Source organism: Moschus berezovskii, chromosome 14, assembly GCF_049115385.1.
Source record: "Moschus berezovskii isolate FMDL1 chromosome 14, NW_MosBer_1.0, whole genome shotgun sequence".
NCBI lineage: Eukaryota > Metazoa > Chordata > Mammalia > Artiodactyla > Moschidae > Moschus > Moschus berezovskii.
Genome location: NC_142473.1, coordinates 52,721,669 through 52,740,367, shown reverse-complemented (window position 1 = coordinate 52,740,367; position 18,699 = coordinate 52,721,669). Strand labels below are relative to the sequence as shown.

Sequence of the window (18,699 nt, the reverse complement as noted above, 5' to 3'; positions counted from 1 at the left end):
AGTTGACTTACTAGAAAGGACTCTGATGCTGGAAGGGATTGGGGGCAGGAGGAGAAGGGGATGACAGAGAATGAGATAGCTGGATGGTATCACCCATTCGATGGCCATGAGTTTGAGTGAACTCCGGGAGTTGGTGATGGACAGGGAGGCCTGGCGTGCTGTGATTCATGGGGTCGCAAAGAGTCGGACAGGACTGAGTGACTGAACTGAACTGAAATTTTCTTTAGGAAGATCCACTAACGATTAAGATGTTTGGAGCATACAAATATGATTAGCACGTGGTCACGGATTTGTTTGGTCTTCACTCCATAGACGATTGGGTTGAGAAAAGGTGGAACTAACAGGTAAAGGTTAGATAAAAGGATATGAACGTATTGTGGTATGTGAGACCCAAACCTGTGTGTGAAGAAAGAGAAGAAGCCAAGGAGGTAGAACTGCAGGAAGACACAAATATGAGCGATGCATGTATTAAAGGCTTTCAATCTTGCTTCCTTCTGGGGCAGTTGAAAGACAGTGATAAAGATCTGAATGTAGGACAAGGTGATAAAGATTATGTCAAATCCTAAGATAGTGAAGGCAACAAATAAACCATAGATCTTGTTGATCCGTGTATCTTCAATAGCCAGCTTCACAATGGCCATGTGCTCACAGTAAGAGTGGGAGATGACTGTGGTTCGGTAGAATTTGAGACGATATTTGATTAGTACCAGGCATGGTGCTCCAAGTATGGCAGCCCTGAGTGTCACCCCAACCCCAATGTGAGTCAAGAGTTTTTGGGAGAAGATACTGGCATGTCTCAAGGGATTACAGATGGCCACATAGCGATCTAAGGCCATCGCCAGTAGGACACCTGATTCAATTCCCTGGAATGAGTGAAGAAGCCACATTTGTAGAAGACAGGCTTCAAAAGAAATCTCTGTTAAATGAAACCAGAAGATGCCTAACATTTTGGGGAGAATACAAGTGCTAAGTGCAATGTCTGTAGCCCCCAACATAGCGAGAAAAATGTACATAGGACTGTGGAGGCTGTTTTCATATTTGATTATCACCAAAATTAGAGTATTCCCAATTACTGCCATAAGGTACATGACACAGAATGGAATCCCAATCCAACACTGCACTGACTGCAGGCCAGGAATCCCGATGAGTGTTAGTACAGACGGCATGAAGACTGAGCCGTTGGGTCTGAGCATGGCGATTTGGTCAGTAGAATCAAGTAGGGATATTGCTGTTTCACCTCCTATTCCCTGTTAAGTCTCAAAAATGAAAAACAAGGATAAATTATTTAAGTAAAACATACTTTAGTTCAATCAGGAGGATACCATTTTATCGGTCCCAATGGCTCCTCTCTAATTTTCCATCTCTTTTCCCAATGTTCCTCAATGATCAATTATGAGATTCTATGTTTCTGCATGCCTTTATCATTTTCAATGAGAAAAATTAAATGGATTGGATAACTTCTTTCTAGTCCTTGACTATTGGAACAAATAAATTCCCTTTAGCTTGTGTTTGCTAATCACCCTCAGTGCTGTCTTTATGACCCACCAATTCAAATTGAGGGAAACAATTCATTTAATTCAGAGTAAAGAATTTCAAGAACTAAACTATACCTAGATTAGACATGATGGATCTATACCAGTGGTAAATCATTCTGCTTGATTATAATCAGAAAACAAGTTTAATGAGAATATTTTTCACATTGAAACTCACTTTTTTCCCCCCTAGGTTAGTCTCTTCATTATTGGATCCCTCTGCAATAGACTCTCACATTTCTTTAAATCTAATTTTTCAAATTTTTGGTATTTTCCCAAAGACAAGCTCTACATCTTTACCTTCCCTTTCTTAAACTCTGATAAGATAAATCCATTACTTTTAAATTAATGGGTGTTACCCTTTATCCTTAGCTTGAAGGATAGCTTGAAGGAAAATCTCATGTTCTTGGCCTTTCCATCATCCTTTAAGTTACCCTTTATCCTTAGCTTGAAGATCTCTCTTTTAGATCTTTTCTCACTATGTCCTGTTGTGTGCACATCACTTGTATTCAATTTCAAGTACCAAGCTATACCTCCTATGCTTCCCTTTCATTATCAATAAGCATTAAGCCTGAATAGTTAGTTTTTGTTAACTATTTGCGGTAACATACAACTCTCTATGAAATTTAATGTTTCTTTTACTTAAAGCCTCGAACATCTTATATCCACTAAAACTACAATTTCTTTACAGGTAAACTTTTTTCTTTTATACAGCTGTTTTTCGTAGGAGCAGATTCATCTCTTAGTCTCTGCTCTTCAGTGATTACTTCACCCATAACACTGTATGCTTCCAGGGCCTCCTATGAGTGGCTTTGTCTTATCATTTTCCAAAGTCTTCAGGGTTTTTCTTGCCTGCTAATGTAAGTTGCTCAGTCGTGTCCGACTCTTTGTGACTCCGTGGATCATACAGTCCATGGAATTCTCCAGGCCAGAATAGTGGTATAGATAGCCATTCCCTTTTCCAGGGGATCTTCGCAACCCAGGGATCAAACCCAGGTCTCCATCATTACAGGAGGATTCTTTACCAGCTGAGCCACAAGGAAAGCCCAAGAATACTGGAGTGGGTAGTCTATCCCTTCTCCAGCAGATCTTCCCACCAATTCCCTAATGTTTCTTCCTGAATGGCATATAATATATGTTCACATGTGTGTGTCTTTAACCCCAGTAAAAGTAAAATATGAATTTTCTAATTATAAATATTTCCTTTGACTAATTGTACAGCTCATTTTTAGAACCATTAAGACAACATATAAAACATAAAGACAAGGAGAAATCCTAAAGCAACAGATTTGGAACAAGAAAAATCTCATGTTCTTGTCCTCTCTGTTATCCTTCAAGTTTTCTCCCTGATAGATTATCTCTGAGACAAAAAAATGATATCTTTGACCTATCTCAGGTCAATTGCAAGAGCATTTATTGCTTTTTTTTTCTTAAAATTTATTCATCTGCTGTCAAATTTTTCCTTTTGGAGACCTATATTCAGGATCTCTCCATTGAGCAAATATACAATATACCAGAATAGATGTTTTGCAAATTAGAATGTAACACTACTACACACTTTTGAATTTATTTCCTAGTGATTTTATTCAATACATGTTAATTAAACAACCACTATGATCCAAGTATTATTTGCAGAAAATGGGAAACAAATATCAACTTATTTATTGCAGGTATATGAAGTAACTATATTGTGCAGAGTGCTTGGAATTCAAAAAGTGATGTCCAAAAAGTGATGACCACTTACCAAATATATTTTGTATTGTTCTGTTTTTAAGGTTTTTAACTTTTAAATTACTTTATTTTCCTTGGATTAAGATACTGGCACTATTTTGTTGTTTATAAGTCATCAAGTGATGTCCAAATAGTGATGACCACTTACCAAATATGTTTTGTATTGTTCTGTTTTTAAGGTTTTTAACTTTTAAATTACTTTATTTTCCTTGGATTAAGATACTGGCATTATTTTGTTGTTTATAAGTCATCAAGTCATGTCCAAATATTGGATTGGGTTGCCGTTTCCTTCTCCAGGGGATCGTCCTGACCAAGGGATCAAACCCACATCTCCTGCACTAGCAGGTGGATTCTTTATCACTGAGCCACCAGAGAAGCCATTGACATCATTACCTTATTTTTTAGTGGAAACCGAGACTTATTGCTATTATAAATAATACTTCGATCTAAATTCTATGGTCTATTGACCCAGAAAAAATAAAAAGGTAGTTTGTGTCCTCTGAAATTTTACAGATCTAATTTAGTGATTCTTTTGAGATAGACATCAGAGTGTAACTAAATCGTGATGGGATGGGTTTTTAATGAAAATACACTAAATAGTTCAATCAGTTTGTTCTTCTTCAGAATCTGAAAGAAAATATCTCCTATATTAACTTCTTAATTCACCACAGAATTATAGTACATACAATATAGTATATGTTTATCAGATGCTACATGTCTGACATAGAACCCACGTGCAACATCATTCCTCCACATACACTTCAACAATCTCTGTGATTTTTCTCAAAAAAATGTGTGCTACTCTCTTTATCTGGAATGTTAATTTGAGAGATTTAACTTGGTCATATAAGGAATATTTGTTCAATAGAATCTGAATACCGTGGAAGTCAAAGCTCTACAGAAGTAAATATTGTGAATAATTAGAGAAAGTTGAGCAACAAGAGAAGACTGCAGTAAACAAACAAGCAGATATGTAAACTAGACAAGAGTGTCTTCAGTCTGAAAGATCATATCTCTTATGAAGAAAGTACTAAAGCAGTTTCCTCTACAGGTGATAGTTTTACATTTCTAATGTGAAATAAAATTCATATTATATACATAAGACAAAAAATTTAAACATGAATACATACCCTCTGCCTTTTTGCCTCCCTTCTTTCCCTGCTATGTGTTGTTTATATGAAGTATGCATTGACCCAACTGCCCCCATCTGCAGGCACACCTGGTCCACTATAAAGAGCAATACTCTCCTGGAACCAGTAAGACAACTCCTTAAAACTCTTTGATCTTCTAAGGGCTCAGAATAACCCACCACTTTGTACTTGCAGGTCTGGATCATGTAAACCGTCAAAAATACATCTTTTACGGTACAGTTCTCTGTCTCAAAAAATTTATATAACCATACTTTGAGTTCTAATAGGGGGAACAACAGTTCTGAGAGCTTTTAAAGATGCTATTCCTCAGTTATATTCCTCAATTTGGCTCAAATAACATTTTCTATTTCTTGTTGTTGTTCAGTCTCTCATCCATGTCTGACTCTTTGCAACCCCATGGACTTCAGTACTCCAGACTTCCCTGTCCTTCACTGTCTCCTGGAGTTTGCTCAAACTCATGTCCATTGAGTAAGTGATGCCATCCAAACACCTCACCCTCTGTCATCCCCTTCTCCTCCTGCCTTCAATCTTTCCCAGCATCAGGGTATTTTCCAATGGGTCAGTTCTTCGCCATCAGGTGGCCAAAGTATTGGAACTTCAGCTTCAGCATCAGTCCTTCCAATGAATATTCAGGATTGATTTCCTTAGGATGGACTGGTTTGATCTCCTTGCAGCCCAAGGGACTCTCAAGAGTCTTCAACACCACAGTTCGAAAGCATCAATTCTTCAGCTCTCAGTCTTCTTTATAGTCCAACTCTCACATACATAAGTGACTACTGGAAAAACTATAGCTTTAACTATACTGATCTTTGTCAGCAAAGCAATGTCTTTGCTTTTTACTATGCTGTAGCCTTTTCTATTTCTTAGATTAGTTTTTATCATTGACACTAACTTCATGAGTCCTAATAATATTATTCTATAGCAAGGCTTCCTTGGTTGTTAAATATTGTTTTCTTACTGCTGCTGCTGCTGCTAAGTCGCTTCAGTCATGTCCAACTCTGTGCGACTCCATAGACAGCAGCTCACCAGGCTCCTCCATCCCTGGGATTCTCCAGGCAAGAACACTGGAGTGGGTTGCCATTTCCTCCTCCAATGTGTGAAAGTGAAAGTGAAGTCACTCAGTCATGTCTGACTTGTAGCGACCCCATGGACTGCAGCCTACCAGGCTCCTCCGTCAATGGGACTTTACAGGCAAGAGTACTGGAGTGGGTTGCCATTGCTTTCTCCTCTGTTTTCTTACAGGGCAGAAAAAAACACGACAGTCTTTAATGATTAAGAATTAATGGTTATGTGCCTTTAATCAAATTGGGAGAATAAATTGCCTAGGAAGTGGAATCATTTTTCAGTGAAATCATAATCAGATAAAAGAGATGTGGGGGACACTCAAAGAGAACATAGTTTGTACAAAAGCCACAGAAGATCATGAGCTATGGCAGAGCTGTATATAAACAAACATACTTCATATATAATATATTTCATAAACAGAAATGATGGATAATATAAAGCAAAGAACACAAAAAGTGAAGTTAGTGTTTTAAACCAAATGATTTAACATTTTAGGATTTAAGATCATCTTTTTTTGGAAGGTAAAAAAATTCATCTTCTAGCAGCTTGATGAATGGCTTGAAAGACATGGCAGCTCAGTGTGATGAGACTTGTATGGGAGACTAAGTCAGAATGATATTTGTGATAGGCCATACATTATATTATGAGGAAATGTGGTCTAGCAAAAGAATAACAAGAATGAAAAATCTGCTGGACTCACTGTCTTTATGTAACAAAAGTTGGAAGGGATGAGGCTAAGAGTGTTCTTGGATTGAGAATTATAGCAAAGAATGACAAAAGACAAGCTGAAAGGAATTTTGTGTGTATAGATGTGTTTGTTTAGAAAGAGAGGAAAGATATCTTAAACACTGAAATTCATAAGCCAAGGTAAATATACTTCGGTCATCTTTATAGCATAAAACATGAATTATTAGTGTTAAATACAGGTCCAATTTTGATTCATGCTAAATTTCAGGATCTAAAAGATTTAAGGAACTCAGGACTCTAAATCCAAACTCCCTACAATCTCAGGAATTTTTCCTCAATGAACTCTCTGACATTCACCCACTGAGCTTTATCTCAAGTACTCCAGTGACAGAGGACTCTGTTTTCTCAGATAGCTTGCCACATTTCACATCAGCTCTGAATGTCAAACAGACCTTCTATACAACATCCTTAAACGGGCTCCTTCTAAATTCCTTATTAAATTCCCAAATCTGCAATCCAATGATGCACATTAGCTATGAGTCATGGCAGTGAATTGCACAGGATCTGAAGTCATTCAACAGAGTTTAAATTTGACATGGACAGTTATGAAACTTTACATGGTCTCAATTTCTTTATTACTAAAGACATATTCGTGGATAGAAACATATTACAGTGTGATTGTATTATATGACATAATCCATCTAAATATTTGGAAGGAAACATAAGTTGTATTGATCTGTCAATAAATGCCGGTTTTTAATAAATGGACTTTTACCTTTTTCTCACAAATCACTTGAGATATTAAAAGAGCATTTTATTTGAAAGAGGATTTTTACTGAATTACTTGAAGGGTATCATTTCTTCTTGCATCTTTTCTAGTCTAAACATGTATAATTTCCTGATCTCTTAACAAATAAGCTTTCCATTCATCTATCAGCACGGATATTATTCTCGAAAGGTCCTTCATTTTGTCAGCCTCACTTTATAGTTTGTCACCAAGCATGGCTTAATTGATTCTGAAATGCTGTGAAAAGTATAGGGCATATCTTCCTAGCATTTGATCACTTAATTACTGTAAAATTATATATTTTTTTATCCTGGAATTATATGATCAAGTTGTGTACTTATGTACACAAGTACACAATTATATTCTGTATATATTATATTGTGTACAATTATACACAATTGTATATTATTGTATTGTATACAATTATATTATATTACAATTATACACAATTGTATTATAATATAAATAATATTATATATTATATTGTGTACAATTATACACAATATATACAATTATATATTATATATGTATAATGAAACCAAGCCTCCAGTTTCCCACACTCAGTATAGAATTTCAAACCCAAAGACTTACCAGGAATCATCTGTGGTGATACAGGTCAAAACCATAAAGCAGAAAATGATCTGACAATTCAGATAGTGAAGGATGAATGTTTTATACTATAGCATGCACCTGGGGGATTTGTTTTTACCAGTCCCTGGTGAGCTTTCAGGTTCACTGGAGACAAGAATGAAAAAGGCACACTGTTGTTCAGAACATACAAGATTTATTCTCTAATGGTTTTTCATCTAAAAAACTTTCTCAAACTTTGGTTTCACTTTGGGACTGGGAAATAAAATTAGCCTCCTTTTAAAAATTTCTAAGAGAAGACAGTGCCCCAAGACCACACAAAATAATCAATGATGCTTATTTACAAAAATAATGAAATAATAAAGGTAGACAATAACATCTTGAGATATTCAGATTGATCAGCGTGGACATGCTGGCAGAGAAGTGAAAATATGTATTTTGTAATTTAATTCTAGTTGAGGTACCAATATTTCTTATTTAGGCACATGGTTGGGGCTGACCTCAGAGCCTCAGTTATCAGTCAATTTCTGATCTTCTTCTGGGCAAAATCTGGAGACACAAATCTTTTGTGATTCCAAACCATCTCTCTCCAAATTGTCCCAGTTATGTTCAGAGTGGTCATGAAAAAATAGTATACATTTTCAAAAATTTTAGTGTCCTTCTAAAATTTATATCAATTTCCCAACCTGAAGCTGTTATTTATGTCAGGTATTACACTTACTTGGTTTAATCAAGGTTGATGACTCACAATAGGGATTTTAAACTTTAGCATCAAAAGGAGGAAGGAAAATATTTCAATTTTCTGAAAAGTACAAGAGAGAAGTTATCAACCCTATATTACCTAAAGGCCTTAATTAAAATCACACTGGTTTTGCCCTATGTCAATGGGTCAGGCCCTATTTAGAAGCTCTATTTCTTTTGAATTAAGAGACTCACTGACCACATCCTCTTATTAAACAGCCATAAAATCATCATCATCTTAGAAAAAGCAATGGTACAAGATTGAAGGCAGATATACAGATAAGCCAGCTCAGCCTGGATCAGGGTATGTGCATGTCTTCACACCTGGGTACTCAGTGATTCACATCAGCAGATTGAAATCAGCCACAGCTGAGTATCCGCGCCAGAGAAATAAAACCCAAAACGAGTGCACATAATCAAATAAAAGGAAATAAGTTTAAGTGAAATGTGAAAAATAAAAACAAGCCTGGGGATCCCTTGTGGAATTTTCTGAGTGAAAGTGGATGTCATTACCAGGCAGAGAGAGAGGGATCATAGAAAAGCTTATTTGGAAAGAGATCTGTTTCTTTGGTGCAAGAGTAGACTCAGGTATTTCATGCATTAGAATATCATTCAAATATGAAGATAAATGAAACTCTTATTTAGCTACAATCCAAATGAACCTTGAGAACATTAGTTTAAGCAAAAGCAGCTGGTCATAAAAGGTCAAATATTGTTTCATTTCACTTACATGAGATGTCCAGAGAAGTGAAGTCACAGACACAGAAAGTCAATTAATGTGTGCCATGAAATGGGGGCAGGAGAATGGGGAGTGGCTGCTAAAGGGGGATAGAATATCTTTATTGGGATGATGAAAATGTTCAGGAATTTGATAATAGTTATGAATGTCCAATTTTGGGGGTATATCAAAATCCAGTCATATACTCTTAAAGGATTGTTCTACATAGTATGTAAATTATATCTCAATAATTTTTTTTAAAAGATTCTTTATAGTATACAGACACCATACTAAAAAATTATTAGATATATGCTTTTAAATTTAGAATACATAAAATAAATATGGTGATGTGATTTAATGATCAAGGCTATGGTTTTTCCCGTGGTCATGTATGGATGTGAGAGTTGGACTGTGAAGAAAGCTGATCACCGAAGAATTGATGCTTTTGAACTGTGGTGCTGGAGAAGACTCTTGAGAGTCCCTTGGACTGCAAGGAGACCCAACCAGTCCATTCTAAAGGAGATCAATCCTGGGTGTTCATTGGAAGGACTGATGCTAAAGCTGAAACTCCAATACTTTGGTCACCTCATGTGACAAGTTGACTCCCTGGAAAAGACTCTGATGCTGGGAGGGATTGAGGGTGGGAGGAGACGGGACGACAGAGAATGAGATGGCTGGATGGCATCACCGACTCGATGGACATGCTGCTGCTGCTGCTGCTAAGTTTGAGTGAATTCCGGGAGTTGGTGATGGACAGGGAGGCCTGGCATGCTGTGATTCATGGGGTCACAAAGAGTCGGACACGACTGAGCCACTGAACTGAACTGAACTGAAGCTCAAATACAGTTGTTAAATGTTTATTCTGGGGAGAAAGTTTATATTGGAATTTGACATTCTACTCGACTTTTTGGTAAACACCTTAAACTGTTCTAAAAATAATCACAAATAATTAAAAAGCAGGAAATATCATTTTATAGATGTGAAAATAAGTTTTTTTGAGTTTGGAACACCTCTTCCTCTACATTCCCTCATTAGGAAATCACGTAAATTATTGTCATTATTATTATTACTGTTCTGAGAATAAATGCTTATTATGAAAATTTGGTAGTATTTTTATGAATTTATTTTCTGAATGCTCATTCATTATTTATTATAATTATTTATTTATTATATACTATATATTTTTATATATTTATTATTTATTATATTATAATTATTTAAATTATTATAATTATTTATTCATAATTAAAATGTGTCTTGTATGTGTCGGTCATGAATATACAAATAAATCAGTGTGATCTATATTATACCCAGCATGAGTGCTACTAGGAGGGGTAGAGGAAAAAAAAAGGAAAATGGCTAAATTCCTTAAGAAAGTGAAAGTGAAGTCGCTCAGTCATGTCCGACTCTTTGCGACCCCATGGGCACCAGGCTCCTCCGTCCATGGGATTTTCTAGGCAAGAGTACTGGAGTGAGTTGCCATTTCCTTCTCCAGGGAATCTTCCGGACCCAGGGATCGAACCCAACTCTCCCGCATTGTAGACAGACGCTTTACCGTCTGAGCCACCAAGGAAGTGGAAATGCCTAACTAGAATCTAAAAGCAGAAAAGTGGTCAGGCAGGGGAAAAAAAAATACATATTTGCATATATAATATTATGAATAAGATATAGAATCTTATTTTGTACTTTATGTTGAAAATACAACAGTGTTTATACGAAAATGCCAGGTGCTTTCCTGGTGACTCAACAGTAAAGAATCCTCCTACAATGCAGGAGACACAGGAAACTATATTCAGCTCCTGGATCAGGATTCCCGTGAAGAAGGAAATGGCAACCCACTCCGGTATTCTTGACTGGGAAATCTCATGGACAGAGGAGCTTGATGGGCTATAGTCCATGGTGTTGCAAAGAGTTGGACATGACTTAGTGACTAAGCAACAAAAAACCCAAGCAAATTGAAGATGAGAAAGAAACCATTTTATTTTTCATAATGTTGAGAGAGGGAAAGTGAAGTGTTTGTTGGTCAGTCCTTCTGTGACCCCATGGACTATAGCCCACCAGGCTCCTTTGTCAATGGAATTTTCCAGGCATGAATACTGGAGTGGGTTGCCATTTCCTTCTGCAGACACATAGTCTAACTGTCCAAAATCTGATTCAGGATCAACACAGTGCTTTTAATATTCATATCTCTTTAGACTTCTTTAACCTACAGGAATTCCTCAGACTTTCCTTTATCTTTTCATTTCTAAGGATTTTTTTTCTTACTATTTTAAAGCTTTATGTTGAAGTCTAACACATGGACACAAATCATTTGTTTTAAAGATTAAATAATATTTTACAATATAAGCATAAATATGTAACAATCCATTTGAGTAATATAACATTATATGCACCTACAAATCCTTTCCTAAATTTTTCATTACATCACAATTTCTGAAAGAAAAGGAAAAGACACACATTCACTACTGTATTGTTTTATGTTTCTTATTCTCACTAACCAAGTAGATGTCACAATCCTTCTGACAGATAATTGTCATGGGCAAATAGAATCTGGAAACCAGCTTACATGCTGGCAAATTAAAAATAACAACAGTAAAAAATACAATTAGAACATTCTGGAATCACAAATAACATGGATTTTTGTTGTTTTGTTTTGAAAGATTGTTACTATTTTACAAAAGGAAAAGCCTGAAAGTATTATTTATGGTAAATTTTATAAACAGAACCTTTTTACCATATGGATACAGATCTGCTTGGTCTTTGCACCATAGACAAGTGGATTGAGAAATGGAGGGACCAATAGATAAGTGCTAGGAAAGAGGATGTGAATATAAGGTGGGATATGAGAACCAAATCTATGTGCAAAGAATGGGAAGAAACCAAGGGAGTAGAACTGGAGAAAGACACAGATATGAGCGATGCAAGTACTGAATGCTTTCAACCTGGCCTCCTTTCGGGGAAATCAAAAAACTGTGATAAATATCTGCATACAGGACAATGTAATGAATGTGAGATCAAACACTGCAATGTTGAAAGCCACAAACATACCATAGATTTTGTTGACTCTGATATTTTCTGCAGCCAGTTTCACAATGGCCATATGCTCACAGTAGGAGTGGGAGATGACTGCTCTATAATAAAACTGAAACTGAAACTTTATCAGTACTAGGGATGGAGTTACAAGAGTGGCAGTCCTGAGTGTTTCTGCAGCTGCTATTTGGGTGACTAGAAGAGGGGTAAGATGGCAGCTTGTCTGAGTGGGTAACAGATGGCTACACAGCAGTCCAGGGCCATGGCCAGCAAGATGCCTAACTCTATGCCCTGAAATGTGTGGATGAGCCACATTTGAAGTAGGCAAGAATCAAAATATATTTCTGGTACATGAAACCAGAAAATTCCAAGCATCTTGTGCACAATACTGGTAAGAAGTATAATATCTATGACTCCTAGCATGCCTGGGAAAAATGTACTTGGGCTCATGGAGGCTGGGATCTCATTTGATGATGATCAGAAGCAAGGCATTTCTGATCATAGCAATGAGATACAGGACACAGAATGGAATCCCAATCCAACACTGCACAGACTCTAGGCCTGGGATCCCTATTAGGGTCAATACAGAAGGCATGAAAACTATGATGTTGGAAAGAGGCAGTGTCCTTGGGTCTCCAGATGCAAACAAAAAACATTTTTCTGTCAGTGCTACTCCCTCTTCTACTTCCTATTTTCATCCAAAGTCATCGTACTGAGTGTGTATGATTTTGGTAGAGCTCAGAACACATCATCCACCTCATTCATATATAGAAGGTAAAAGAAAGATCCATAAAGACACATTTTTTTTTAGGAAAGGCATCCACAATACCTAAAAATGTGATGTGCAACTGTGTTACATAGAACCAGCTAAATTCCTCAGTAAGGGAATCAACTGCTGACTTGTCTGTTATTTCATCTCAGAACTGTGGACCAAACAAGTATACTTGTTTATTTTGGTTGGCAATTATGTTTTAGTCAGAGGTTGATGATTCTCTCCACATTTCACATTCCCGTTACTGCTTCAGTATTCTGTTATTCTCAGTTGTCACTCAGTCAAAAAGAGTTGGTTTGGACTAGTAAGAGTTCGATCATTACATTAGTGCAGAATGCTCTCTAAGAAAGAGAGTCAACATACAAACATTTTGTTACTGAAAAGCAAAATATTTTTGTCTATGTATGGATCTATGTTGTCTGCCTCTGTGTCAGACTAGATGTCTTTTCAGGAGAATGTGAAGAAGAGTTTTAGGAAAGTCATTCAAATCTGTGTACATTTGCAGAATCTGGGTCAAGATTTCTTGCTACCTCTTTTTACTTTTCTAATAAAACTGTGGTGTGTTTTGGTTATGTTTCTAATAGTGGAAATACTTAAATTTCTGTGGCTAAAATAAATAAAATAAATTCTGTAATACAAATAACAAGGTAATTAGAGTGGAGTGACCTTCAGGAAGCAAGAGAAGAGCAGACAAATGTAGAGGTACGGAGGGACTCATTCTTTAGGACTAAAGGATATAGGAACATCTGTTGTGTGTGTGCTAGTCATTCAGTCATGTCTGACTCTTTGGGACCCCATGGACCCAAGCTCCTCTGTCCATGGGATTCTCCAGGCAAGAATACTAGAGTGGTTTGCCATTCCCTTCTCCAGGGGATCTTCCTGATCCAGGGGTTGAACCCAGGTCTCTCATATTGGAGGCAGATTCTTGAGTTCCAGCCACCAGGGAAGCCAAGGAACATCAGTAAATGGGTAAATTAATCAGAATAGAGACTTTGTTCTTGCATTTAACATTCCAGAGCTATCATTACCATGAGACTTGATTAATTTGGGCTCATTAATTCTTAATGAGAAATAGATAATCTGGAACATGGGTCATTTTTGTGGGTTAAGGCATAAGGAGTTGATAGAAAATGAAGGCTTAGAGGGACATGTTCCTTAAAAGAAATAAAATATAATAATATACATGTTCCAATGCCATTCTCCCAAATCATCCCACCCTTGCCCTCTCCCACAGAGTCCAAAAGACTATTTTATACATCTGTGTCTCTTTTGCTGTCTCGTATACAGGGTCCAGGTTTGATGCATGATACAGGATGCTTGGGGCTGGTGTACTGGGATGAACCAGAGGGATGGGATGAGGAGGGAGGTGGGAGGTGGGAGGGGGGCTCAAGATGGAGAACACATGTACACCCAGGGCAGATTAATGTCAATGTATGGCAAAACCAATACAATAATGCAAAGTAATTAGCCTCTGATTAAAATAAATAAATTTTAAAAAAAGAAATCAAATATAGAACTATAAATGGAAGACAGAGAGCTGATCAGGGGATTACAGAAATGTTTAAGAAGATAAATTTAAAGTAAGCAAAGAAATTTAATCATACTTGATTCACTGATAATTTTTTTCTGAAAGCTTTGATCTTATGTGTTATATGGAAGTCATCTGATCAAAATCATTACCCATTAACCATTATATATTTTGAATCAAGAAATTCTCAAACCACATATTAGAGAAATATTAGTAAAGCTGTTAAAATAAGGTTAAGTTATTTCATTCTTTCATAAACTTTTCAGTAAAATTGGTTTATGTCAGTAAACTCATGATCAGCTAACCCTATACTGTGTCAACAAATAGGGCAGCAATGCAGGAAGCAGCTGTGGTTCATGATGTTTAACCTCAAATGAAAGAAACAAGTCAGCAAGAATCACTTTAATGCCGGAAGTCTGTATCAGTTGCTGTGTATTTTAGGCTAGATTGGTCATTAAAATAAGCTGTTGGATAGCTTAGTCATCCAACTAAGGTTGGATAGCTTAGGTTAGCACTCCAATGACTCATTTTATGGTCAATTCATACATCATTGACTCTAACAGTAGTAAAATTTTTCTGTCTCAAGGATAATCAGGGATAGAATAGGAATCCTTTAAGAACTATCAGGGTGTCTGACTTTTTCAAGAGGAAGGAGCAATATTTGAGCAAGTACAGATAGTGGGATGGCAGGTGGGAAGTACACAAGTGAGTACAGGGTTGATAGGATGGAGTGATTATAGCTGTTAATGAAAAGTTACTGAGGTAAATTTGGGAATAGTGAGGCTTACTTATCAAAAGTTGGAAACTGGTTCTACTCTTACCAGATATCTGCAGAGCACTGTCAGCTCTTCATATCGACCTCACTCAGCTCTTATCAAACACCAACTCTTCTTAATATTTTTGTATTATATATTCTACAATGCTTTCTATCTGGACCATCTGTAACTGTACCTGGCTGATGTCAAAATTCCACATCCCTTTGGTGCTGGAACCATCTGCAATGGGTGGACATCTCAGGGACAGCCTTTCATGCTTTTCTCTTGTCTCTGTAATACAGACCTTCTTCATCTTTTATACATTTGTCTGAGATCATGTTTTTGTGTTCATTCTCCAATAAAACCAAGATCTGTATTATTCGGAGGCATAGCATCAATTATTCAGTTTGAATTGAAGAAGAAAGCTGCTAGAAATAAATTTTAATATTTTTAATGAATGTGTGGAGAAAGACAATTTGTAGCCTTTAAGTGAGGGATTTGTTAGCCAGCAGTCAAACCACAAGAGACCCAGAAGATTTTAGTTATGTCATCTTAGGTTCACCCATTATCCCTGAAATCATTACCAAAACTTGCAGACACCTCCTTACTCTTCTCTTTCCTAAAAGGTCAAATAAGAGATATTTATATACACCAGTTTTCTCTGTATAATTTGAGTTCCTTTTCTACTGTTTTCATTAACAAAAAATGTCTTAAGTCTAATTAAATATAGACATGCTCCTTTGCCAATGAATTCAGTTTTTAAATGTTTTTAATTAAATTTAATCAAAATAAATGTTTTTAACTTTTCTTAAATAAATATTTTAAATATTTGACTCTTCCTTTCAATGAAGGAATTCTGGAAAGAAAAATTTGAACCTATAATGTTCTTTAATTACATGTGTGCATGCATGCTAACAGTCGTATTCTACTCTTTGAGATATTATGGACTGTAGCCCACAAGTTCCCTCTGTACATGAAGTTCTACAGGCAAGAATAGGGGAGTGGGTTGCCGTACCCTCCTCCTGGAGATCCTACCAACCCAAGGAATAAACCCCCATCTCCTGCATTGCAGGCGGATACTTTACCATTGAAACGACAAGGAAGCCCAATCAATCTCTCTGTGTCTCTAAATCAATAAATCTATCTATCCATCTCCATCCTATTGGTTCTGCTACTCTGGAGAATCTTCACTAATCCAATGATTTAAAAGAACTCAATTAGAAATTAAAAGTTATGATAAGGTTCTGATAAATAGCTATAACTCTTATTTTATGAATTGATGTGCTCAGTTGCTAAGTCATGTCCAACTGTTTGCGACCCCAAGGACCATAGCTCACGAGTCTTAGACTCTGTCCGTGGGATTTCTCTGGCAAGAATACTGGAATGGGTTCATAACTCCCAGAAGAATAGAATATTGAATGAGAAAATGGTAATATTTTTATTTGTGTGCAAGGCTGACACACATGATGCCAAATTTATACTTTATTTGTAATGGGCACAATTTTTAATTTGAAAAGTCTTAAATAGTATATTAATAAAGGTAATGGCCTTTGTCATAAGTGATATTAACAAGGTTATAAGATATAAGGTTTGTATGAAAAGTGTTTTGTATCATATAATTGTTATATAATAATTCTCATTACTGGAAAAAATAACTGGAAAGTAAAAAATAATAATTAGTTATAGAGAATAAAAACATGTTACATTAAGATACATTTCTGTGTATGATAAAATAAAATGAAAAATTCTGTACTGAAAATTACAAACATTGTTTAGAGACAGTAGACAAGAACTAAAGCAACAGAGAGCTTTGTCACCTATATATATTGGAATACTGTTAAGATGTCAGTTCCTTTAAATTTATCCTGTAAGAATCCTAACACAAATTTTGCCAATAATTCAGAAACTGATTCTATATTTTATAAGGAAACTCAAGGTGACGGATCCAAAGTAACCTTTAAAAAAGTATAAGTTTTGAGTATTATAATATCTTCAATTAGTACTCAATATAAAACCATAATAATCAAGACATTTTGGGATCACCATAGATATAAGGTTAGATTAGTGATTCAGAATGGAAGTCTTGGAAGAAAATCCACATTTATATGATCAGCTGATATTCTACAAAGTTGATAAGAAAAGGTAAACATAAACTAAGCAGTAGAAAATGAATGTCTTCCTCTGCAGTGTTGGGAATAACATTGTTATGTATTTATCTAAACCAACCTAGATAGCATATTAAAAAGCAGAGACATTACTTTGCCAACAAAGGTCCGTCTAGTCAAGGCTATGGTTTTTCCAGTGGTCATGTATGGATGTGAGAGTTGGACTGTGAAGAAAGCTGATGGCCAAAGAATCGATGCTTTTGAACTGTGGTGTTGGAGAAGACTGTTGAGAGTCCCTTGGACTGCAAGGAGATCCAACCAGTCCATCCTAAAGGAAATCAGTCCTGGGTGTTCATCGGAAGGACTGATGCTAAAGCTGAAACTCCAATACTTTGGCCACCTCATGCAAAGAGGAAAAGACTGTGATGCTGGGAGGGATTGGGGGCAGGAGGAGAAGGGGATGACAGAGAATGAGATGGCTGGATGGCATCACCAACTCAATGGAGGTGAGTTTGAGTGAACTCCGGGAGTTGGTGATGGACAGGGAGGCCTGGTGTGCTGTGATTAGTAGGGTCACAAAGAGTCGGACACGACTGAGCGACTGAACTGAACTGAACTGAACTGAAACCTTTATCATTTGTCATTTTATGATAATTTATCACTTATCATTTTATCTAAACCTTTATCACTTATCATTTTTAACAACTGAAGTATATAGTAACATGGGTAAATGTGTTACTTGATTGGAATAGAGCCTTGTTTCTTCTTTATTCACAGCTACCATTATCATAAGCTAATTTATGGCTAATTTAGGCTCACCAATTCTTAATGAAATAGATAATTTGGAACACTTGTATCATTTTTTTTGTGAACCCAGACATAAGAAATTAACAGTGAAGGGGTGAAAGAGTGAAGGGGTGAAAGGACATGTTCTTAAAAGGGAGTTAAACATAGAAATGGAAGACAGAGGGCTGACATTGGGACACCAGAGGTAATTCAGCAGAGACTACAGAGCAACTGAAGAAATTTTCATCATTTCTCAATTCGCTGAAAACTAATTTTTCTGAGAACCTGGGTTCGCACCTTATATTAATGTTCTTTTCTAACTGAAAGCATCAGTTATTAAATATTATGTAATTAGAATCAGGAAATTCTCAAAACATTATAGACATGTTCATAATTCTGTAAATATAAGCTTAGGTTGTTTCATTCTTTCAGAGATTCTCCTCTAAAGTTTCTATAAATCAGTAATCTCATGATAAAATAATCCTGTACGGAAAGTCAACAGATAGGGCAGTAATGCAGGAAGAAGTTGTGGTTCATGATGCTAAATCTCAAGTAAAAGAATGAAGAGATAATTTTAATGTAGGATCCTTATATCTGTTTTCATATTTAGAATAGAGTAGTCATTAAAGTAAGCTGTTGAATACCCATAGGTTTGCTCCCCAATGATTAATTTTATGATCAAGCTTTGCATCACTGACTCTAATAGTAGTCAAATTTTCTTTC

General features: G+C 36.2%; 1 protein-coding gene and 1 pseudogene across 1 annotated transcript; both read right to left on the bottom strand.

Annotated features, from left to right (window-relative positions):
- Positions 1–236: 236 nt before the first annotated feature.
- LOC129553619 (olfactory receptor 52A5-like) lies at positions 237–1,193 on the bottom strand. Its single transcript, XM_055422414.2, has one exon. It carries the CDS (start codon positions 1,191–1,193, stop codon positions 237–239), a length of 957 nt encoding a protein of 318 aa, XP_055278389.2.
- A 684-nt stretch (positions 1,194–1,877) lies between these two features.
- On the bottom strand, positions 1,878–15,398 carry LOC129553618 (olfactory receptor 52A1-like; annotated as a pseudogene).
- Between the last annotated feature and the right edge of the window lie 3,301 nt (positions 15,399–18,699).